Source organism: Aphelocoma coerulescens, chromosome 2 (assembly GCF_041296385.1).
Source record: "Aphelocoma coerulescens isolate FSJ_1873_10779 chromosome 2, UR_Acoe_1.0, whole genome shotgun sequence".
NCBI classification, from domain to species: Eukaryota; Metazoa; Chordata; class Aves; order Passeriformes; family Corvidae; genus Aphelocoma; species Aphelocoma coerulescens.
Genome location: NC_091015.1, coordinates 143729706 through 143754166, shown reverse-complemented (window position 1 = coordinate 143754166; position 24461 = coordinate 143729706). Strand labels below are relative to the sequence as shown.

The 24461-nt window shown below is 35.6% G+C and overlaps 1 protein-coding gene across 1 annotated transcript in view; it reads right to left on the bottom strand.

The window, feature by feature from the left end:
* The window catches only part of TMEM67 (transmembrane protein 67), a 32573-nt gene that overhangs the window by 4278 nt on the left and 3834 nt on the right, over positions 1 to 24461 (bottom strand). The window contains exons 4-26 of the mRNA XM_069005131.1: positions 22975 to 23074; positions 22452 to 22521; positions 22271 to 22345; positions 21010 to 21072; positions 18578 to 18732; positions 18349 to 18457; positions 16716 to 16802; positions 14712 to 14777; positions 11625 to 11781; positions 11122 to 11245; positions 10160 to 10265; positions 8281 to 8337; positions 8086 to 8184; positions 7497 to 7595; positions 7053 to 7139; positions 6211 to 6310; positions 5970 to 6109; positions 4330 to 4470; positions 3776 to 3856; positions 2489 to 2605; positions 1168 to 1284; positions 981 to 1085; positions 527 to 629 (exon numbers count right to left, since the gene is read on the bottom strand). Coding sequence (XP_068861232.1) covers positions 527 to 629; positions 981 to 1085; positions 1168 to 1284; positions 2489 to 2605; positions 3776 to 3856; positions 4330 to 4470; positions 5970 to 6109; positions 6211 to 6310; positions 7053 to 7139; positions 7497 to 7595; positions 8086 to 8184; positions 8281 to 8337; positions 10160 to 10265; positions 11122 to 11245; positions 11625 to 11781; positions 14712 to 14777; positions 16716 to 16802; positions 18349 to 18457; positions 18578 to 18732; positions 21010 to 21072; positions 22271 to 22345; positions 22452 to 22521; positions 22975 to 23074 — 2358 coding nt within the window. The remainder of the gene's footprint in view (positions 1 to 526; positions 630 to 980; positions 1086 to 1167; positions 1285 to 2488; positions 2606 to 3775; positions 3857 to 4329; positions 4471 to 5969; positions 6110 to 6210; positions 6311 to 7052; positions 7140 to 7496; positions 7596 to 8085; positions 8185 to 8280; positions 8338 to 10159; positions 10266 to 11121; positions 11246 to 11624; positions 11782 to 14711; positions 14778 to 16715; positions 16803 to 18348; positions 18458 to 18577; positions 18733 to 21009; positions 21073 to 22270; positions 22346 to 22451; positions 22522 to 22974; positions 23075 to 24461) is intronic.

The window sequence follows — 24461 nt, the reverse complement described above, 5'->3', positions numbered from 1 at the left end:
GCAAAGTACTCTAGACCATTTATCTACTTCTTTTTTTTTATCAAAAAGCACCACGTTTAAAAGAGAAAAGAACATGTAAACAATTACAGGAAACCTACTCTTTTCCCTCTTCCTACTTTTTAAAAAAATGTCCAATACAAGTTTGATTTGAAACAGTGTATTTTCATTATAAATTGTGTATTTCAGTGCCATGAAATCCTGATTTGTATCTAAACTTCTGGGAACTATGGCAGTCCAGACTACCAAACAACGTATTTTGATCAATGCTTATGATTGTGAACTTCATAAACACGTGCACATCTGTATATCCTTTCAGCTGCCTTAAATAAAAAACATCACAGTCAAACGACAAATTATAAATAGGATTTCTGTAACCTAAAGAACTTCTCTTAAATGCCTCCCTCACAAGCAGTCACTGAATGATCCCTCCTGCTGTAAAGTCCATTTTAGATTGTAAATCTTGGGAAAGGAGTCTATGCAGAAACTGGGATACTTAAAATAATACAAACACCACACATCTTTTTACCATTATAAAAAATACTTTTGTCTATTGGTTCCATGAACTCCATGCCAAGGATTCGTTCAAGCAGCAACTTATCTTTAACAATATAATCCATTTCTTTGTGAACCTGTAAGAAAAGGCAAAACAACACTTCTTGTTATATGATTTCAAAGTTGCTACGAAGTGAAGTGCAGCTACCTATATCTTTATGAATGAAACAAAACCCACGGGTCTATTCCAAGATGAAAATAAGTACATAACAAAAAGGATTTGTCATTTTTAAGTGCAGTCTGCACTGCTGGACAGCATTCCAATTGTTTCTTTTTTTTTGAATGAAGCACTGTTCTGGTTGCCATAGAACAACAAATCTTAAAGCATATATGCTTAAAGAGGAATTACAGTCCTTTGGATTTACAATTTTTAGTATCTACTTAGAATAAGTACATTTTCCTTAATACAGTAATGTCAACATACATACGTGATCAATAAAAGAACTGAGAAATTTGTTCATGGCATTGTAGGCCCTTGTGCTTTGTTCGAAAGTATTTGCAAACGAGTCCAAAAGCCTGGCAGGACCACGTTTCTGAAATAGAACAAGACCAAGACTTCAGCAGAAAAAAATAGTATTTTAAATAACATTCAAAGAATACCCATATCTCACTTACTCTTGTTAAGGTTTCATGAATCCAGTCATAGTGCAGTCGCATTTTTCTTGAAATGGAAATCTGAAATGTCTGGCCATCTGTGTTTGGTAACAAACCTCTCTGACTACACAGATTTTCCTATACAATTAAAGCAATTGTAAATTAACATTACTAATGCCATTCATAGACCCAAAAATAGTCAAAAGCTTTTCATTTCCTCTCTTTCATGTATACATAATATTTAATATCTCTAAATATTTGAATCCACTGCACTCTTGTTCTATTGCAGCAAGATTTCCATAGGACATGAAATCCTGACCCCTGCTGTCACAAAGTCATAGTTCTCTTTTCACCTGTGTTCAGTTCATTACCTTCTAGTAATACATATTCTGATATGCATTCTCAAGACCTTTCTTTTAGGTCTATAATTTATTCTAGACTTGTCTCTCTTTTTTTGTTTCTTTGTTTTGGGTTCCTGACTTTTTCCATATGTTTTTCAGGTCACATTTTAGAAATCTGAGAAACCTCAAGAAAATAAAAATATTCGACATCTTCATAGGGACAACCCCCTGCTTTTCCCAAAATTACATGAAAATAAGAAATTAGGAAAAAAATTGTAGGAACACACAAGTCAAAAACATTATTAATAAAATTCCTCTATATTTCAGTGTTTGAGATTTAATTTTCACATGGTTATGGTTTTTTTTCTGTCCACTTAACATTGAAATAGCAATATCCTTATTTAAGGTACTTTCACAGTTGTTCCTAAAAAGATACAAGATGTCATGAAATTTAGTGCAGTTTCTGATCTTGTATTAGACCTTTTATATTTGCCTGATCTTGAAGCAAATATACAACATATGACAAACTAGAAAAAATACTTATGCAAATTAACTTAGATAAAGAATGGGTTGCACCACCATAGTAGAAGAGATGGAATAAAAGAATTAATTGGAAGATTACGTGTTTCTGCATTAGTTTTTCAGATCTGTCTCTTTACAAAAGCTTTTTGGTATGCACCATTTTGAATGTGGCTGTGACCTTATGAAAAGCTTAAATATTGAAAAGAAGGTTCTTAAATACATGAAAAAAACTTTCTACAGAAACAGGAATTTTATATCCTTGAAATCTGAAGAAGTAACAAGAAGAAATAGTGAAGAAAAAGAAAGATAAAGAGCTAGTTAAAAGAACTACTGAGTCATATATTTACATACTAACAGCTGCTATCTTTAGGTAACATGGTTCAATGCAGTACACAACTGCAGATCCATAATGCAAAGATGCAGGGTCTTTATATAAAATAAATAATTGAGCAGGTATAAACTTGAATATTTTTACTTACTGCTTCTCTCTTTAGGTTCATATTCATTTCTTCCATATTGGTATCTGCATGTCCATGCACTGAGCGACCATGGATATAATGACCAAAGCAGTTGTGTGACAAGAGAAACACTGAAATCTAAGAGATGGGGGAAGAAAAGAACACTTTAATCAACAATTATCATTTTACTTTTGATCTTCTGAATTCACAGTGAAGATCAGTCAAACCAGCCAGCCCTGCTACAAATACAAAGTAGGAAGGTACCAAAATAAACATGGGAGAAAAATATTTAGCAACTCTTTTACTAATGAGTCTTATCTATCTGTAACTAGAAACACATACCAGCTTCAAGTTTAGTTTATCACAGCAAGGATCCCTGCTTAATTCCATTGAGCCAAGAAGTTAAAGCTCTTAGATTTTCTTTTGATTCAAAGGTTATTTCTGTGCTACATAATACATAGGCATGATTCCAGCTGAACTCATAAAAGACTACTTAACAGAGCTTCATTCAGTATGATACTATGCTTATCATTCAGTATGATACAATCTTACATCACATGAACTCCAAAACTAACTCTCTACAACCCAGGTGCTACATGGGTGTTTCACAGAAGAGGAATAACTAAGGCTGGAAAGATTGATAAAAGGGGAGAATCGGTATTTTTAAGAAGTTCTGGACAAATGAGGTAATCCAGTCTGTTCTGACTGCACTCTTCTTTGGTTAAAAGGGAATTTCTGCAGTACAAAGCTTCAAGACCCATATGTAAAGAAGAGAAAGAGTAGTAGTTCAGATATGAGTACATGAAAATGCATGCAGAAGGTGATAACTGTTAAGAGGGACAAAATGAAGTTCAGCAGTTGAGGGACAAACACAAGATAGGAGCAGAAAGTGAACACAAGTGTATTAAATAAAACCAAGACAACCTGCAAGTCAGAAGGATTAAAACACAAACCAATATACAGAATGGTAGCAAATGCTTCCACACCTAATTTCTGTTATAACGTGTTATTTTTTAATTCTGTATCAGCACATGCAACCAATTTAAATAAAAAAAAGAAAAACAATCCCTAAAAATCAGAGGTATAAAAGAACATATCGACACTATGCTTCCAGAATCTTTTTCCAATTAAAGTTTAACTGAAATCTTACAGAGTTCACCAATAAAATGAGCTGTAAGAAACATCAGCTTTGGCTGTCAGCTAGTAATCTAAATTAAATGAATAAATATTATTTATTATTCTTAAAACTATCTTATGTACTATTCTATTTAAAATGCCACTCTACAAATGAGACTAAGAAATACTTACATTGCTCACGCAACACAAATCAACGAATTGGCTTATCTTATCCTCAACAAATCTTTCATAAAACACAGCAAAAAATGTAACCTGAAATAAATCAACCAAATTTTCTTTTATTAGCTCATCAGATTTGACATTATTAAGCAATTAATTTCACCACTTAACACCCACAAATAATAGACTTCTGTAGTGGCCACTGTTGCACTGGACTTAATGAAACAGGATTGACATAATACTTCCTTTAAGAAGGAAAGTTGTAGCAAGAACCCGCTTTTCATTTTGAACTTGTCAGATGCTTCAAAGTAATTTAAAATAAAACAAAGTATTTGCATAAATTCACGTCTTCAAGAGGATCAAAATTCTGATTCCAAACGGAGATGTCTCATATCTCAGAAGATTAATTTTGAGTCCCAAAGGTGTACTACGCTAAAACAACTAAACATAACAGTTAAGAACATACCCAGTGCTATGATAAGCAGTTTGGACAGCCTAGTGACTTATTCTAGCTTCCAAGAACCAGCCTGAAAATGATAATTCAGGATGTCATATGTTTCACATACTTGTAAGAGGGCAATGGCTACCCAGAGTGCAGCAGACACACCAAATCTTAAAATGCGGCTCCAAGGAGCTACATAGCTCTCACTGCTTCTTGTAAGACTGGAAGAAGCATCCATTAAAGCCAGGTTAGAAAATCCCACCACCTGAAGAGACAAGAAGGTCAGTATAACAACAGGAGACAATGAATAGTATTAATTAGGATCCTGTTGTTTCCATCACAACAGGAACTAAGAAAAAATAATGAAAAATGGACCTGGGAGTAGTAGCATGCTCACTACGACAGAGCTCAATTGTGTGATCCAGCGTTGTTACTGAGAAACATAATTAAAACATAACCTGTACATATATGGTTGATACATAAATTAAAAAACATGCAGCTAAATCTCACAGAAAGACAATATTGGTTTTTACTGAAAAACTCCAGAAGATTCTACTGCTATATTGCATAGGGATATAATTTCTGCAAAATTTCAGCTCTTTAGTCCTATATATTCCAGTGTTAAAGCACTTTATTAACGTATTTTGCAACTCTTAAAAGCCTTTTTTTTTTTTCTTTTATTTAATAGAAAAATATTTTCCTCCACCATCTGTACAGCTGAATCTATTTTAAACAAAAAATCTAGAAAAAGTTCCAAACTAAAAAAGATGAGAGGAACACTATGTGTTGAAACACTTCAGAGGTGAAAAATTAGTGAAAATCTTTCAGAACAGAAGTTGCACCAAAATATACTGGTGGTGGGTTGGCCATTTCCTCATGTCCTAGTGCTTATTACTTGGGAGAAGAGACACCCACCTCACTACACCCTCCTTTCAGGTAGCTGCAGAATGCAGTAAGAACAGGTGCTCTCTTTTCTCCCATTCCTCTTACGTAACATGGCACTAAGTTGGTCCTGGCTGGTATTTACAAACAGCAAAAATGCTTATGCAGTGAATGAGGAAAGTTTCAGGACTTTAATTATTTAATTTAAAGGACAAATTTAAAATTTGACTATAAAATTGAATAAGAGTATTAAAATATGTATACAAACCTCACAAAAACAACTATATGCTAAACACTTTAAGAATACTTCCCAAGATACAAAAAATTACTAAACTACAGAAGAAACAAACCAAAACATTTTTGAAAAGCTAAAGCACAGTTTCTCACATATCCTGGAGCTGTAACTGAAGGCATACTGCCATCAGGAACAGAACTGGCACATTTTATTTCCTGCATTAGAAAAGGGGGAACTGCAGCAAATTAGCAGGAAGGAAGCTCAGTTCAGACAAACACGAAATCAGAAATAAAGCAATAGACTGTGGCAGGAATGGGCTAGTAGGCAAATAAAGAATTGAGTGTGTACACAGATTTATCAGTCTCTTAAGCCCTTTAAGGTAACTCATTACCTTAAAAGAAACCCCAAACAAAACTAACAAAGGTCTCTAAGGTATTTAAAGGTTGGATTTTTTTTTTAAGTCTTCCTTAATGAAATATTGCAATGACTTGTAAAAATAATTATTTTGATTTTACATGATTTCAAGTGAATTTAAAGGTGATTCCCTATTACCACACAGAATGCAAGAATTAAAAACCAGACCCTTATGTTACACTCTGGTTATGAATTATAAATAATAATAGTAATAATAATAATAGTAATATTACCTCCAGAAAAAAAAGAACTGCAAGCACTTGAAAGAGAGGATTTATTTTCCTCATTGTCTGAATTTCATTCCATTCATTTGCTATAAAGTATGTCCTCCATATGCTCACAGGTGCAGCTGCACTTTTAATAACACCTTCACCTAAAAAGAGTACATACAGTAAAGCTCTAAAATTAAATATCTGAGAGTAATATCTGAATTTCACCAAAGCTGCTTATACAAACAAGCATAGTTTGAGTTACCTTCAACTGCTTTAAGAACTTTGCCCTTAGGTCTTTCCCAGTCAATAAAGAAAATATCAATAGTAAGTTGTGAAACCAGCAAGTGTAAAAATTGTAGAGCCTAAGAGAGAAAATGGAGAAACACAAGAAGTAAGGACAGAAATAGCATATACACAGTGATGAAGGAATAGTCATTGCATAGATTATTCATTAAACATAACAAGCAATATCTTGACTATACTTGAGACTGCAACTTTATTACCAGCTTTTGATAATTTTTATGTTTGTTTAAAAGCTTGGAATAATGGTAAGTCATGTGATGATGTCCAAAATTACGAAGAAAATACAGCAAAGTAACAAATTTTAAAAACTGACTAAATATTTCCCCATAACATACTAACTACGAATTCCAATTCAATATACTACCCATAATTTATACAACATTTGTATGTGCCATGAAGGCAGAACAGTGATCTCAGAATTCTACATATTTGAACATAATTATTTAAATCTGTCTTCTTTCTAATCAGGAACTCACAGCACTTACATTCTGCTTTAAATGAAAGTACTTGCTTTCTTGACACGATGCTATTTTATTTGGGTTTCTTTATACCTTTATCCTTGAAAGAATGATTTTTCAGTCTTTCTTTTGTAACCTTCTTGAGATACTTATTTTCCTATAAGGACTCCACAAAATAAACTTCTATGGAAAAATGACTTAATTCTTAGAAGAATATAACTATTAGGACATAACATCTACACACTAACAACTAATAACTATACAAGATACTTAAAAACAAGCCTACTGAAAATATACAGAAGCATGTTGACATATATTTTATGGTGAGGAAAAAATTATTTACCTTTAAACTAAATGCACACGCTATGTATGTAACAAAATCTTCTTCTTGAGATGGAAGAGGTAAAAGGACAGATACAAACTGCTGAGCCTATAATCAAGAAGTTACATTGAAACAGTTCACCTGGCATATGTGACAACTGTAATAAATGCTTAAGTGTGAATAAGCTTTTCCAACAAAAGATCAATATTTAATGTGCAATCATTTTGAATGTGTAAATTATTTTAAGTGACTATTAAGCAGACTGCAAGTACAATGAATCCTAAGGAAAAGAAACAGGTGAACACAAAATTTAAGCACACAAAACAGAATATTATATAGAACTTGCCTCAATAGTCTGACAAGAAACAAAAAAAAGAACAGAAGAAAAAAGAAAATTAGTGTTAATGTAAAAATAGATTTAATATTACTAAGTTTTTATACATCCAAATCTGGAAAAACACTTACTTTGAAGAATACAAGCCAATAAATCCCTGTGCCCACAGTGATGATGAAGAAAACGTTGGCAAGGTCTCCAGCATAGAACAGTAAGAACTTGAAAACTGTCTGCAATTAGAAAAACAGCTGTAGACATCTGTAAAGCTAATTAAGTAATGCATTTGCTCATAATGCATTCATATAAAATGTTATGCAGCTCACATAGGAAACTCTAGTACTGAAAAGTAGCCCAGAACAAAAGTTTTCCACTCTGGTTATATATTTATTGTATATTGACTAGCTGAAACTCTTACATGCTGGTCTTTGTTCAAAGAAGAATTAATCTGAAAACTGAGTCCACTCAACTGATCAGAATAGCTCTGTCAATACCTTTATTTTTAGAGCAGCATTTCCTGAATGACAATATCAGAATCAAAAAGAATGCAAAAACTTACTTTCTCAAGTGAGCCTAACTCTGGGGCACAGTTCTATGCAGCTAGGCTAGAAATTATTTCTGTTACCTTAAGAAGATGAATAGTTATAATCACAGGGAACAACAGCAAAGGTGTCCTTAAAGAGAGGAAGAGCTATCCCATCTCAGTTTGCCAGCTGTTCATACCTGCAAGTCAATTATGGAGCTTCCTGTCCGCCTCTTCCAGCCTGCAGTCTTGAGAAGGGACCATAACACTGCCAGTCCACCCAACACACCCAATGCAATCTGAAAATAACAAAAAATTATTTGCAGATATTTTTTAAAAACCACAAAATAGAAGTAAATCATTATATTAACAAATTAAATGGAATTACAACTTACATCAGTCTGAATCTGAGCCTCTGACTGATTCATCTCATAGCTGACTGCGAAAGAAACCTGAATATTAAAGTACAAAAAGTAAACATGCATAGAATTCTGAAGTGCTACAACCATTACAGACAGTGATAGCTGTCACAGTTTCAGTTGGTGGAAATTCCCATCTAGAGCTACTATACAAGTACCACATACATCTTTTTTTACTGCATGTGACCTGGTGTGCTCTGGTGCCAGGCTTAGTACTGGCATGTGCTATGCTACTCTTACTGCAGATTTTACCAGCAGTCTGGTATCTGCCATCTGCAAGTTACCAGCTATACCAATTTGGAATTCTTTCAAATGTGCATGATTTTTTTCCTCCTGAAAGGAGACACTGAATGTTTGATACTTTCCCTTTCATCAGTGATTAAAGGCAACCTTGATGTCATTACACCAATATGCAAAATCATATGGTAAGCTTGCACAGCTCAGATACTGGGGTATTTGCAGCTTGAATGAAATAAAAATTGTCATGCAGCATCAAAATTGTTCCCTCTAGCTTAAATTTAACCCGAGACCTCTTTTGACTTTGGTCTGAAAAATTTGTACATGGAAGAGAAAATGTTTGGCTTGGTTTTATAATATTCTGGCCTGAGTCTTTGTCACTACACAGCTAAATTTAACACAAATATGATAATAAATAGTATTTTTAATTAAGTTTAAAAGAACTATCAACCCTCCCTGCCCCCCAAAACAATCCCTCCTTCCCTACACCTTGTCTTCCCCAAACATTTGTTCCTGTCAGACTTCCTTCTATGACTGCACTTGGACTTAAGTCTAGATATCCTCAGTTACTAGAAGCTCAGTGCTTACAGAAACTGGTAACGAAATTCAGTGTACCTCTTTAGTTGCATAAAATTTGTTAAATGCAACAAGACATCCAAAATTGACTATACCCAAATAGATCTCACATAGATGTAAGGATGAAATCATATGACAGAAAACTGAGGAACTGAAAACAATTGTTCCTACCATCACTATTTGAATGAATTACTTTGTAGATACAGTGCTCAGTGGTTAAACAAAGATATCACTTAAGCATGCAAAAACTGTCTTGATTTTTCTACTTTCTAATTCTCTTGCTTTCATGCAACTAATATGGAACTCAAGGAATGCTTCTAGCACCACAAATTTCTTCTAGCTAGATGTCTCTTTGAACTGTTGAAGGTTGACAAGCAGAAAATGCTAATATTAATTTTTTTTTAATAGGTGAATGATTATTCTACCATCCTAAGATCAACATTTTTACTTTTTAAAGCAGTGTGATCTAACACACAAACAAGGCAGAAGAATGGGACATCTGAGCTGCTGCCCATGAAGGCAGGCAAAAGGGCAAGCAGGAAATGCCCCTTCTGCATCTGCTACAGCAGAATTTGGTGGTTTTCAGTGCAGAAAGACAAAACACTAAAGGATGTTTTAAATACATTACCAATATTTTAACCTAAACTACCGGTGACCTGGAATGTTTGTGTCATAACAACCTCCCCTTAATGCATTGTTTAAATAAAAATACTAATCCCTTGCATAAATTGTTTGCAGTGTTTTATAGAGTCCTTTATCTGTTATTTTCCTATTATTGTGTGTATAATTTTATTTGAACTGTAGCCTAATTTAGCATTATAAAACCAACTTCAAATTCTAAGTATTTTAAGTTAAAAAAGACTGAAGAAAAATTGAAAAGAGAATCCTTTTAACTGATTTGTTTTAAAAGGTTTTAGTGAAAACTTACAACTTCAAAACTGATCAGAACGAGAAACTGCTTATTAGACTTTTATAACCCACTGCCAAAAACCATAATTTCAACAGAACTAAAAGTATAATTAAGGTAGCACAAAGATCTCACCATGACACTCTGGGTTTCAGGGTTTTGGATAAGCACATCTGTGTAAGCAACAGTAATTAGAGGAGGGTAGATAGTTCCTCTCTGTGTATGGGATACCAGACGAATACTGCAGAAATACAGAGTATGATTTTTAATACAAAAAAATGGATGAGTGCTTGGAAAACAATCATTGAAACTTGTACTTATAAGAAAATACTAAATGAACAGAACAACCTGATCAATAAAATGTGGATTTCTAACCCAATGACATGGCACTTCACATTTTAAAAGCAACTGGAGTGTACAAAGGCATGTACACAAATATATAAAAAGAAAAACATGGGAAGGGTTGTTTACTTGTAAGAAAATACCTGAATCAATCTTTACCTGTCTGCATCTCACAGAAGGACATCACAAAAAGAAGGAGAAAAAAAGTTTCTTCTAAAATATATTCCAGCTGAGATGAGCAATCAGTATTGACTCTAACAGGTAGTCTCACAATTTCAGTTAAATAACTACAAGCCTATTTTGGATTGTATAACAGAATAAGCAACAGGTTGTAAAAATACTGCAAAAAATAATATGGAGTATGAAATAACACCCTTGTGTTATTTCACACACATTTCATACACACATTGAAAAAGAATTAACAGAGGAGTTTTTAGGCCTTTCCAGACAACACCTGCTTCTGTGAGGTGACTGAACACCTGCTAAATTGCATTATGCAAACATGGTCTGATCCTTGTACCTGGAAGGGAATCATGGTGATTTTAACTCCCACAAGTCAATGTTGTTTTCTTTCACTCATCAGAACAACCCATGGAAATTCATGCCATTTCAAAATATGCAATGGAAAAAGCAGCATATATTACATATTAGACATATTAGAAAATACATAATAAAACCACTTTAAGACAATAAAATGCAGACTGTGCAACACTGGCTTTATTTTCTATGTACTGTGTATTATATGAGTTAATCACCTTATTGTTATTTTGCTAGCAATCCGAATTACCCTTGGTGGTTTTCCCAAGTCATTCTCTTTTCCACTAAGTGTATCCACCAAAAAAAATCGACGAGTCAAAAGCCAGTTGTTCATATTACTGCCTATGAAAAAGCGTAACAGTTTCACACACATTATTCAACACACAAAAAGAATGAAATGTGTTAGAAACACATATGATTGTATAACACATAGTAACTACTTAGGATATAAAATTGTTTATTTTCAATTTATACAAATGCATAATGAAATAAGATTATTCTACTGCATATTACTGATTGGAATGGTGTATGCAACCAAAGCTTGCACTTAAATTATCAGAACTTGCCCTGCCCACAAAATACTAAATTTTTAAAATGGAAACAAGTTATGGCATGTTGTGGTATCTTTAAAAATAACATGGTAACAGTAATTAATATAGATTATTTCTACTTGAAGTTTTCAGCTTGTTTAATTTCAGACATGTTACTATCATCCTCTTACCTTGATTAACAAACTTTTCATTGTATTGAAGATTCAAATTTAGAACTGGCACGGCCCAAAGATGTTGTTGTCCATTGCCACCATTATATTCAAGGAACAGGTCATAAAAGACTGGATTAGCAAAATCCAATAAAATCTTAGAAACTGAAATTTTGCACTACAGGAAAAAAAGTGAAAATAAAAAGATAACTTTAACTGTTTAATTATTTTGTCAAGCTGTGGATTCCTTCCCTACAAAATTATTGTGGAATCTGTCCCACTTCTTCACAAAAGAGACTATCACAGAATCATCAAGGTTCCACATGAGCCTCCTTTTCTCCAGGCTAAACACTCTCAGCTCCCTCACAGGACTTTGCTCCAGACCCTTCACCAGCTCCGTTGCCCTTCTCTTCATGCTCCAGGCACCTCAATGTCCTTTTTCAGTGAGGGGCCCAGAACTGGACACAGCACTTGAGGTGTGGCCTCACCAGTACCCAGTACAGGGGAACAATCACTGCCCTGGTCCAGCTGCACAATTCCTTGTACAGGCCAGGATGCCATTGGCCTTCTTGGCCACCTGGGCACATGCTGGTTCATGTTTGACCAGCTGGCTGTCAACCAGCAACCTCAGGTCGTCTTCTGCTGGGCAGCTTCCCAGCCACTCCTCCTCAAGTCTGAGCATTGCATGGGGTTGTTGTGACCCAAGTGCAGGACCTGGCACTAGGCCTTGTTGAACCTCATGCAACTAGCCTTGGCCCATCAATTCTGCCTGTCCAGATCCCTCTGCACAGCCTTCCTGGCCTCCAGCAGATCAACATCCCATCCAACCTAGTGTCATCTGCAAACTTGCTGAGGGGTGCCCTTGATCCCCTTGTCAAGGTCATTCATAAAGATGTTAAACAGGACCAGACCCACTACTGAGCCGTGGGAAACCACCAGTGACCAGCTGCCAACTGGATTTAGTTCCATTCACCACTCTCTGGGCCTGACATCCAGTCATTTTTTCATCCAGTGGAGAGTGCACCTGTCAAAGCCCTGAGCAGCCAGTTTCTTGAGAATGCTGTGGGAAACGGTGTCAAAATGCTTTAGTGAAGTACTGATAGACAAGTCATTCCAGCTATCTGCAAACAATTACTAAGTACTAATGATTTTATGCAAACTTCTCTGAAATGGTTGCAATTAACTAGAATGACTAATGTGGAGAATGAAGCTCTTAACATTTTTCAACAGATTTGGAAAAAATATCCTGGTGAACCTCACAGACATAAAATTTGAAACAGTGTAAACATTAAAGTCAAGAAACATAAATGCTGAAGTCATGGAGTACTGAATCTGGTCCTGGGCCCACCAGTACAGGAGAGAAAATAAGCTACTTGATACAGTCCAGCACAGGCCACTATGGTGAGGAAGGGACTGAAGCATCTCTGCTATGAAGAAGAGCTGAGACTCTTTTGCCTGGAGATAAGAAGGCTCAGGGGGATCCTATCAATGTGTACAAATATTGTGCAAGGGAGGGTGTACAAGACAGAGCCAGGCTCTTTTCAACAGCACCCAGTGACAAGACCAGAGGCAATGGGCATAAACTGAAACAGGAGGCTCCCTCTGAGCATCAGAAGACAGGTTTTCACTGTCACAGTGACCAAGCACTAACACAGGCTGTCCAGGGAGGCTGTGGAGTCTCACTCCCTGGAGATAAAGACCTATGTGGATATGGACCTAGGCAACCTGCTCTATATGGCCCTGCTTGAGCAGGGGTGTGGACAAGACAGCCTCCTGAGGTCCCCGACTACCTCAACCACTCTATGATTGTGTGAAGAAATTAGATGTGAAAGTAGGTAACCTTTTGCATATGTGAACAACCATGCATCTTTCAGTACATGTATAATTTGTCAACCATGTTTTCTCCACAGCCACATGGAAAAAAAAAAGTAATGTGTACAATGGATGAAAATAATTATACTAAAAAATACTCAGTAAGTTATTGATGTATCTATTCAAACCCAACAATACTAACTGTTATTAATATTGAATAACAGGTAATACAGACTCAATACCAAATACTCAAGATTTTAAAAAGAAAAAAAACCCCATACTTGACTAGTTCAGTGATCCTAAATAGAACATGTTTTCATTCTGTCTGAAATACTGAAATATGAATTAAACAACATTAAACAATATGGAAGAATAAAAATATTTAACAAAGATTTGTCAATGTTATTTGGTAAACACTTTAAATTTCCCAGACTAAGCTTTGACAGCCTTCCAAGACTTTCACACCACCTAAACAGCATCCAGAGTTTATATATTTTTACACTTCAACACATAATGTGGGGAATGGTTTTCAATGTTAGATGGTAATTAATAAACAATATTCATATAGAGGTATGAGATGCTGTGCATACATATGGAGTTTTATAAAGATGCTTCTTTCTCCACTCCCTTGCCAAAGAGACTACAACCTTCCCATTTAACACATTAAGTGACAAAAATTGAAACTCTATCACTGGCAGAACCATTTCTGCAGCTGACATGATTTAGTGTTCTATCCCCTCTTCCTTTCCTGGTGTTTAGAAAAGTAGGAAAACCCCAAAGGTTTTTTTTCATAATTAAGACAGCTAAAGAATCTCTTTCCTCTGATGAGCCACCTATTCTATTAAAATACATTTTCAATCTCTTTACTGAATTCACTATAATCAGGGCATACAATAAAAAGTAAATGGGAACAATATACAGGCACCACATGACTGGATTTGCCTTCTTTCCATATGAAAACTGACCAAAGATGGTGGTAGGAAAATTAGGAGATATGATACAAAGCATATGGCTGTCATTATTTAGGCACTGTGTTCTTCAACTGCTAAGTCAGCGACCTCACAAATACAAATGCCAGTTTAATTTATTGTGATTATGCTATGTAGTAAACAAGTTTTGTGATATAGTTAAATAATTTAAAAAACCCCACACTTACTTTACTCAATTTCACAAGAAGGAACTCCATGTTGCAGCTTATGCCTAAACTCCAAACGTTCTTCAATATGCACTGAATAACTAATGACATATAAGGCAGCTTAATTCAAAATTCAAAATAGCATTTTATATATTACTTACACTTTGTTGGTAAGTTGTTCCAAAAGCAAAAGCTGCATTCAATTTAGTTTGGGTATCAGGACAAAGCTGAATAAAACATGGTTATAATAAGGTTAATTCAAAGGTCTCATTTTCTCATGTGAAAAATATTTACAGGCACCTCAAGCACTTATGCATTCAGAGTTCTCACAAAAGATATTTTGTTCTATTTTTTAATAAGAGAAGGATTGATTTTGGAGTAAATACAGTTATTTATTTCACTAATATTGATGTTCTTAAAATGCTGGTTTAGTTTATTCATACTTGCATAGTGTTTTTAAGTTCCATCACAGAAATCTGTGGACAGCAGCATCCAACCAGGCAAGAACAATCTTTCTGTGGACTGAATATTAAATGCACTGTGCTGCCTCAAGCTCAATCAGTGGCTTCTGCTAAATTAAAGAATCCCATAAGAAAAGAAGTCCACATTTACACAGCCCTGTTTCTCTTAAGCTGGCATTCTCAGAGGATCAAAGTTATAGCAAATAACAGACTTCTTTTTCTTTTTTTAATACAACATTTATACTTTCAGCAAAGAACAGCAGATTCAGCTGAATCTGGAAAAAAAGGGCCAAAGTCTAACTAAATGAGTATGGCATTTAGCGGAGGGCACAGCCATTTTCCCGAAATGAAAATCAAGTCTAAATTTTCATAAAACACAATTCTATTAGTGTGAAACTGAAATTCTGGGAATTGCTACAATTATGCATTGAGACCACTTTAGCACTGTAATGTCTTATCATCATGCACAACCTATTACATTAAAAGAGGCTTTGAATGGGAAAGCAATTCCTTTCCCATTTGCTCTGGATAGCTGTTAAAAGCTTTGCCCTAAAAAACGTGCCCCAATAAACCTAAACTTCTATGTCAATATATAATTTTCTAGGCATAGTAACTATCTTAGTAACTTGTTCTGTCAGACACTACTTTTCCTTAAAACTGGAGATGCAAATGCAAGATGGCTCATCCTGAGGCAACAACAAAATAAATCCTGACTGTCAGCTGCTCTTCTGTAGACACTGGAGCGTCTAAAGTGACGTGCTCCAATAGAAAAGAGAGGGACAATTCCCAATTGTTCTTACTAGTGTTCCTATTGTTGTCTGCCTAGAGAAGTACTGAGTGCCTAGATCACCACTGGACTGCTAAATAAATTCTATTCTGCAACATGTTGCAGCTGCCAATTGTTCTCTCTGGTAGACTAATTACTATTGCACTTTCTAATTGCTGCTTACTTGCATTTTTCACCGCCTAACTATGCAGCATGGTACTGCTGAAGTAGAATGTCTGTGTCCCTGAAATCTGAGGGCGTAGTGTCCAAGGGTACTTCTACCCAGTAGTCCCCCTTTCTATGTAAAGTCTCCCACCAAGTATTTATAACTTTCTGTTATGAAAAAGACAGGCACATGCTGGTCAAACTGTACATTTTATATTTAAAAACAAAAGAAATAAGAAAGCAAAAAATTCCAAGACGACACAAAGAAAATAGTGTAGATCAGCTTTCCTACCTGCCTTGACAGTGACATAACCACTGATTTGGTTGTCACCCCCATGACGTGTGCAAATAGGTGACAGCATCTAATAGGGACATACTCATAGAATCATCTATAAACACACATGGACAAAGAGCTAAAGAATACACTTTTCTCAACAAGAAAAATAGGTTTAATAAGAAACTACCCACATGAGCAACTATGCTGAATGGAAGACAGAGATAGTTGGTTCTAAATTACTAGCACGATTTTTCAGAGCTTTCCAATATGCCACATTTATGCTGGTCCACAGGATGAAGGCAGTGTTGATGAATTTATACTTTTGATTTTGTAGAGATCATTGTGAGCGAGAATAAAGGGCTATTTTCCCTAACCTAGCTCTACAGTTATGAACTGTCATTAGTGTAGTAACCAAACTCTTGGCCTTTGCCTTAATTGGGCTAAAGACACTCAGAACGTTGTGTTATCAAGAAAAGATAATTAAAATCAAACATACCTGTAAGATGCCTCCTTCCAAACTTTGCCACTTTAGAAAGTTTCCTGCAGCATCAAATGAGGCTGCAATAAATTGCAGCTTTACATCCTGATGATGAAAAAAAGATAAAGAACAATGAAACTGCCCTGAAGTGGACATTCACATTTTAGAGATTGCTCTCCAATTGTTTGATGTTTCCTAAAACTTCCAGCACAATCCTTCATTTTTTCCCCTTTCTGATTTTGTTTTTAATCTTGGGTTTTGTAGTTTACTTTTTAAAAAAAAACATACCATTCTTCGACAGCTTCACTGGTGAACAGAAAAAGTTCCAGAGGAACTTCTACACAGGTAGACATGCCCTAAACTAATTCAAAATCTATGCAGATTTCTGATGTATACTATGCTGGGATCTTGAGGGCTTCCAGGACCTTCAGTGTTAGGAGGAATAACAAGTATTTTAGTAACTAAAACAACTGCTGCATTGCAACACTGTTCAATTTAAAACACAGCCTTGTAGAATATGGCTGAAAAAGGCTATCATTTTATTTTTGAGACAGGAAGAAAACTCTAGATAAATTGGCAGTACAACTGACAAACAGGTTATCACTAGTACTACTTTCTGTGATTACCTGAACTTGAATAACCTATTCCAGCTACTCTATTTTTACAATGAATTTGGAAAAATAAATCACTTTACTGTTTATTTACTATCCGATTTCTTCATAAAACTGTGGCAGTTAACAAGCTACTTAAGCAGTCCGTTCCTCCCAGGGATGGATATCTGGCTTTGATAACATTAAAATTATTTTCCTCACCTCGTTTTTTTTTCTCTAATTGACTGCAGTAAGAGGAAATGGCTGGAGTAATACACTGACTCCACCTCTGATACGATCAGCTTGTAGAGATTTGTAACAGAAATATTACAAGTGGTATAAATCAAATAGGGAGAGAAATGTGTGTGTGAGCAACAGAAAGGGTTAAACACCACATAATAGTGATGAAGAACACTGTTCCCAGCTACAGAGATGATAAATGGGTTGTGATAAAACCTGGCATAGACAACTTGTCAGCAAAAGACCCTGCACTTCGGCACACCAGAAGGGTGGCAGCAAAGATACAGCATGTCACATTTACCCCTCTTCTTCACATTAGTTCACCACAAAATCTGACAAAAGGATGCACATATTTCAACCATGGAAAAAAGACAAAGACAACTTTGCCTCAGATTTATGAAGAGGGAAGTAAACAAGACTCTGAAACAAAAGACAGTGTCAAAACAACTATGAATTCCTAAGGTGTCTAAAAGGCTTGTCTAATTACAAGTTTACCACTGCCAATCCAGATCCTTGGGGACACACTGAACACTTAAAATCTGGCATCCTGTGCTCCTTGTGCCCTGGTTAGACCACTCAGGCAAGCACACCTTGGCCTTATGAGAATGTGGCTATGAGAGTGTAAGCAAAGGAAGTGACTAGACATTATTTTACGTAAATAACACCTTCCTCTTCCAAAAGATCTCACACTGAGTTTTGTTACATTCACTGCCTAAAATTTACCTTCAGTAGAGTCACATCTATAATAAATCTAAACCTTTTTATGTGATTATGTCCTCTTCCTAACGTATGCTTCCCTATGTCTACTACCCAACACCTACCTTATCTGTTCCCTTAAAACTGAAGGCTGTAGGAAAATGATTTTTCTCAAGCACTTGAGATGCTAATCCGGGTTGGTCACCGTAATACAGCCACGGAAGATTATGCCTCCTGAAAAGAATAACAATGTTTTCTCTAAAGAAACATAATCTTTTTCATCAAAGAACATTTAGAATAATAATTTCCATACAAAGATATTAAAGACCAAAACTTATGGAAAAGGCAACTTACCAGTAGGGTATTGAATGAACGATGCCTACCCTGGCTGTACTGACAAAAATATACTGAAACAAACCACAGGCATCAGTACTTGAAGAACTCAATGAGTTCATATTCATCACACACATATTTCCAAGAGCTTGGCATGCTGTTAGATTAGAGTACAACTGCAGTGGAGAAACACAAGAACACAGAAGAAAGTATTTAATAACCTCTCCTTTTTGTGAGGCAGCCAGAAAATTAATGTTATTTTTAAGAAGCCACTCCTAAACCCTTGTTTTCACTTGAAAATAAATTCATTTTGTCAACACCTAATATTTTCTCCCAGGTATTCAGGTACCATATTTTTATAGATCTGCAGATGGCAGCATGAAATCAATATTCTCACTTTTTCAGCTTATTTTAGTTGCATCAGCTGGATGGTAAAAAGTGACAGAAATGTCAAAATCTGCACTTAGAAAACAAGGTAAGAATCAAAATGTTTAATACCACTTAGGCTGTATGGCAAAGATGACTCCATCAAAGACCTCAGACTGACAACCACAGATGCATGTAGTCTAAGTTTGTTAAACACAGCAGTGCCAAGTGATATGCAGAGGTGACACCTGGCATCTGTGTGCAGTGGTCGTTGCACTGGTATTAACTTGCCACCTCCTTACCCCCATTTGTGTGGGTCAGACCAGCAGCTGCTCATCACATTGAGGCAGCACCTCTGAATTGCTGAGCAGGGTGAGGCAGACAAACAGAATAAACTGATGTCAGTGGTAAAGAATGGGACCAGTGGGGGAATACATCTCAGAGCTGTGTTTATGAGATGGTGATGGGAGCAGCCACAAAGGTGATCTGGGAAAATTCTGAACAGAAGTCTGCTGAAACACTGACTGAGAGGACAGCTGCCAGCCTGTGAACATGGCCTGGGAGTCTGAAACATCCTTGAGAAGTGCAGCTGGGCACTTGAACTTCAGAGACCTTCTGAGATACCATCAATAAGCACAAACCCAAGGAATAGTAACGGCAACCTGTCATCTGGAAAGATGAAAAAGAGTCTAGAACAGGCTTAGGGTTTAGAAGGGGGAAAACATCCCAAAGGAGTAGGAATAGGCAACTGCTGTTGATTGTTGTACATGAAAGAGTAGAAAAAGAGTCTGGAAAAAACAAAATGTAGCCTGAGAGAATTTAAAACGTTGCCATCTATTGGCTGCTCCAGGTGGTGCTGTCCTACACCACCTTATGTCTCTCTGATATAAAAACTACTTTTTACCCAAAATGGGGAGTGAATCTGTCCCTGTCTCTCTCTCTCAATCTCTACACACAGAGAAGGTGTGTGTACACAAATTTTTCTATGAGCTCTCCTAGGCCAGTTATCAGACTGTGGCTAGGGATGCCTGACTGACTCCAGATTCTGCACCGTTGATCATCTTTGAAGTGAAACTTCATCTGTCATCAGTTTTGAGGCCCCACTCCTGGCAGTGTAGTACCTGCACTGATACTATTGGAATAATATACATGCATAGGGGTAATTCATCATAAGCACATTTGCTGCTTTCCTAGTGATCATTCTGTAGCAACCTGTAATATTGAAATGTATGTCTGCTGCTACTATTGACTGCTGCTACCAGTGCAGTACATACACACTTGCTTTACTAATCATAACTATACTCACTTTACCAGGAATAATTTGTAGCAATTTCTAATAAAGAAATGCAGGAAATAAAGACTCCATGTGCTTGTGTATTACAGAATCCTGTAAATCCATATTGTGATCTTTAGAGACTTCTAGGCCAAGTAACCCTTTGGGTTGTGACCCACAAGGACAAAATGTAGAACCTGAGAAGTATAAAATCTGATTTCAAGAGAGCAGTACAGAAGGAAAATGAGCATGTGTGGTAACAGAGTTGGTAAAAGGGAGGCAGAGGCACATGCCCTTCACAAGTGTCTGTGATTCTGTTGCTGCAGCCACTCTTTCACCCATGGTTACTGTCACCCAGAGCAACATAATGGTAAATAACACTTGCGTAACATAAAGCAAAGCTAAAAAGGTTGGTTCTGTGGTTATGAATAACTGAAAATCAACTAAGAAGTAAAGAGCAGGTGCTAATAAATACTGAATATATAAGAAATTAATTTTCAGAGTGATCCCTTACTGGATATGCTCATTTATATCCATATATATGGATAGTAGGTCACATGCTACTGAATATTGAAGGATTTTTTTTTAACACCATTCATCTTGTGAAAATTCCAACCCTGTAGACTTGCAGTAACATTGACTAGCCCTCAATATTTCTAAGCACTATGTATATATAATTATTTCTTTTCTATTCTCACCTCAAAATAAAACTCTTTAAAACTAAGCAAGGTAACTTCCAAAAATAAAAGTGACATGCTTTTATAGAATACCTTTCTGTATAAAAAAGCAAACTGCAAACATTAATGAAACTCACCGAACAGGCAAAGGCTGAGGACTGCAGGTTTTTCAGAAACCATGCTGACGTCAGTGTTATACCCTGTAAATAAGGAACTTTTTCACTGTCTTTGTTCACAACAACTCATCCATAAGGTAACAGTCTGGAAAACTGTGTCTGCTAGAGGATGCTACTTATTTTTTTCTAAAAGCTTTCTGTCCTTCGTAAATATCTCAGTCTAACAGTATTCAAAACACAATCAAAATGCAATAATTTCTTTCACTTCACTAAATTAGACAAAGTATACAGAACAAGAGCTGAAATATTTAAGCTTTGAACATGGATTCTGTGACACAGAAGTCTTCTTTACTGCACAAGGGAAGTACTAACAATTTCAAGGGTAAGAAGTAGACTTGATGGTAAATCTAATTCAGGACCAAATTTGCCAAATTAATTATTTCACAACCTCCTTTCCACAGCTACTCACATTTGAACTACACATAGCATTCATACATACTGCAAGCAAATGAAAAGACATATTTTCAATAAAATGTTACTTAGAAGATGGCATTTTCAGGGAGCAAAACAATGTTTGATAGTCAGAAAAACTGAAGACTGCTTCTTACTTTCTTTCAAGCAGTAGCTTTTAACATTAATTCATTTAGGAACAAAATACATTTCTTAGCCACATAGCATTTCCTGAATTCAGAACTATGTGGCAAATGGTCCTAACTTTGAGCAGATTTCATAACTAATGAAAGTTCATTAGATAAAACAATGAAAACCCCTTCATTCTTCTCAATAGAACATATTTTCATTCATTAATTCAAGGAGTTCAGCAATTTCATACACAACCTCATTTTCTTCTATAAGCTCTAAGATCAAGCAGTAAGCTCAACCCTTATATCTTTTTTCAAATATTTTCACAAATACAAATTTTATAGTAAAAAAGTCCAGAGGTACTCATGGACTCTTCAGTATATTTTTGTGATACAAGGGTATGCTTCAAATGCACACAGTTAATACAAAAGGCCACATGCTACTTGTTTTGATACTAAAGTAATGTAAATTACTTCCCTTTTTCAGTTTCCAAGAGGGCATGAATTTTTAGAAGTTTATTCCATTAGAACAATGCTTGCTTGGTGTCCATACCTACACTCCATCTTGATGCAAATGACCTTACAATCACTGTGATCAGACAAAAAGTTCCACCTTTGTTTTCCAAGAAGGGGAATTTGAAATACATACTGAAAGTAAGTAATGAGAAAGCTTAGAAGTGTTTTACAATAAATGCACTTACTAGCTGTGCAAAACGAACAGTTGCAACTCCCTTTGGGGGTAAGCCTTCATGAGCCAAAAAACACAATCCTCCGGTCTGAAAGAAATAAAAGAATAAAAAAATACTGATATGATATCGATACACTTGTCAAAATCACTTTGCTTTTTCTGAACTTCAATACAATAACCGTTCTTCTACTTACTAAAATGTTTGGGCTGTTGCAGTCACAAGACTTGCTTACTTGGATGAATGTCTTTTCACATCTTACACACCTATGGATCGCAAACATGAAGAACGCACTTAAAACGTAGCTAAGTATGAGATTTAGTACTCAATGAAAGTTGATTACATAGTATGCCTGGGAACAGTGCCAGCAACTTTACTAGTTTGAACTGAAATTCAAAAGTTATTATTGATTTGTTTCTACTATCAGTGAAGTAGAAAATAAATCAAATAATTAATTATCAAAATAAGAATTCTGTTCTGCTTCCAGTCCAAAGCATGCTTCTTAGTCACACAAAAGCAAGACAAAAAACCAAGCTGCTGGCCTTATAAGGACTTCAGTCAGCACAAAACACTGTGGGTTTGATATGGGTTGAGAATTTCCAATTCCCTGCCTTCAAAACTGTCATCCCAAAGATACAGTCTGTTCCTCAGCAACATTCCATTTGAATGGTAGCATGACACGTTCAAATTTATCATCACAAAAGGCAAAGAGCACCCACCTACTTCCTGATGCATCTGAGGCAGAGAATGACTGCTCACTTCCATTACAATGTAAGCACAATGCTTCATTAAGCAAAATGCCATCGATGCTTCTTTCCACTAAGTAGAAAAGAAAAGCAACTGTGATAAAATTGCTTGATGCAAAGTGTCACACAGGCTAAGATAAGTGTGAAAAAATTCAGCATCTGTGCAGATCTAAAATAAATTAAAAGAGTTTATTTTGAAAAAATCAAGAGCAAAACTTGCAAATAACATCCACTATTAAATGCACATTCATGTATGTATGTGTGCACTGCTTGTAGCTGTGCACATGCAGTTTAGTTTTAATGAGTAATGCAACATTTCCTGTCTAGTTTGGCGGTTCCTCTGTTATTTATTCTGAGTCAAATTTCAAACAAAGGCCTCACTGCAAAGCAAAAATTCAAAACAACAAGTTTGCAAATTATTGGGGAAAAAAAATTAAATTTCATCTGAAATGATTCAAGGAAATGTCACAATTTCCAAGTTTCAAAATGGCATCTTCCACCAACTGTATAATCTGGCAAGAGATTTCAAATCTAATTATTAAAAAAAAAATCAAAACCAAAGAGAATCAAAAAAATACAATACTAATGTTTTTCCTGCATGTCAAATTATAGATTCAACTTTGCTCTCAGTATTTTACCATAAAGGCCCAGAACGTATTTTGTAACTCTCATAAAGTTTAAGGTAGAAGACTGGTATTCACTGTTTTCCAGATTCCTAGGAAAATTAAAAATTATTGATCTGGAAAACAGTGATTCTCCAATATACCCTGTTGGAAATGTAACCAAAGTGGACATTTATAATACTTATTCAGAGAATTATAGGCATTCCATGTCTTTGAAAATAAGGAAAAGTAGAGGTCCCAAGAGCTTTTATGTTTTAGACCAGTGATGTGACTTTGCTCTCAGGTCTAGACTATGCAAAATAAGCAGAAATCCATTTAATACAAACACTAACATTTTTTTTCTGTCTACTGGAAATCATCTGCAACTACTAGAGAGCATCAAGTAAGAAGCACAGACACAGGGAAGCACAGGTATAGGGAAGCACATCTCAGAAAGCCACAGGTACAGGTGTCTCAGGGAGGCATGAAATGCACTGACACTAATGCACAGCCATTTGCTTGACTTGCTCAGGCTGTTCTCTTCCACCTACTCATGTAGGTATAACTCCTTTACTGCTTTTTATACTTCAAAACACTGTAATATTTTTATAGTCTATATTGACATTGTTTTTATTCCAACTCCATCTGCTGCCAAGGAGCTTGAAGTATTCATTGAGCAATATTCATTTATGGAATGTTTGCATAATAGTTTTTATTGAAATGAGCAATGGTACAGATTTATCCGTCGTCTTTCAGAAATGACGATTAAGATCAAGAGGAATGTTGAATTTTTACATTAGATATGTAAACATATGTAAAATTTTCTTTCTTATTTAACAGAAATCATAACTTAGTAAA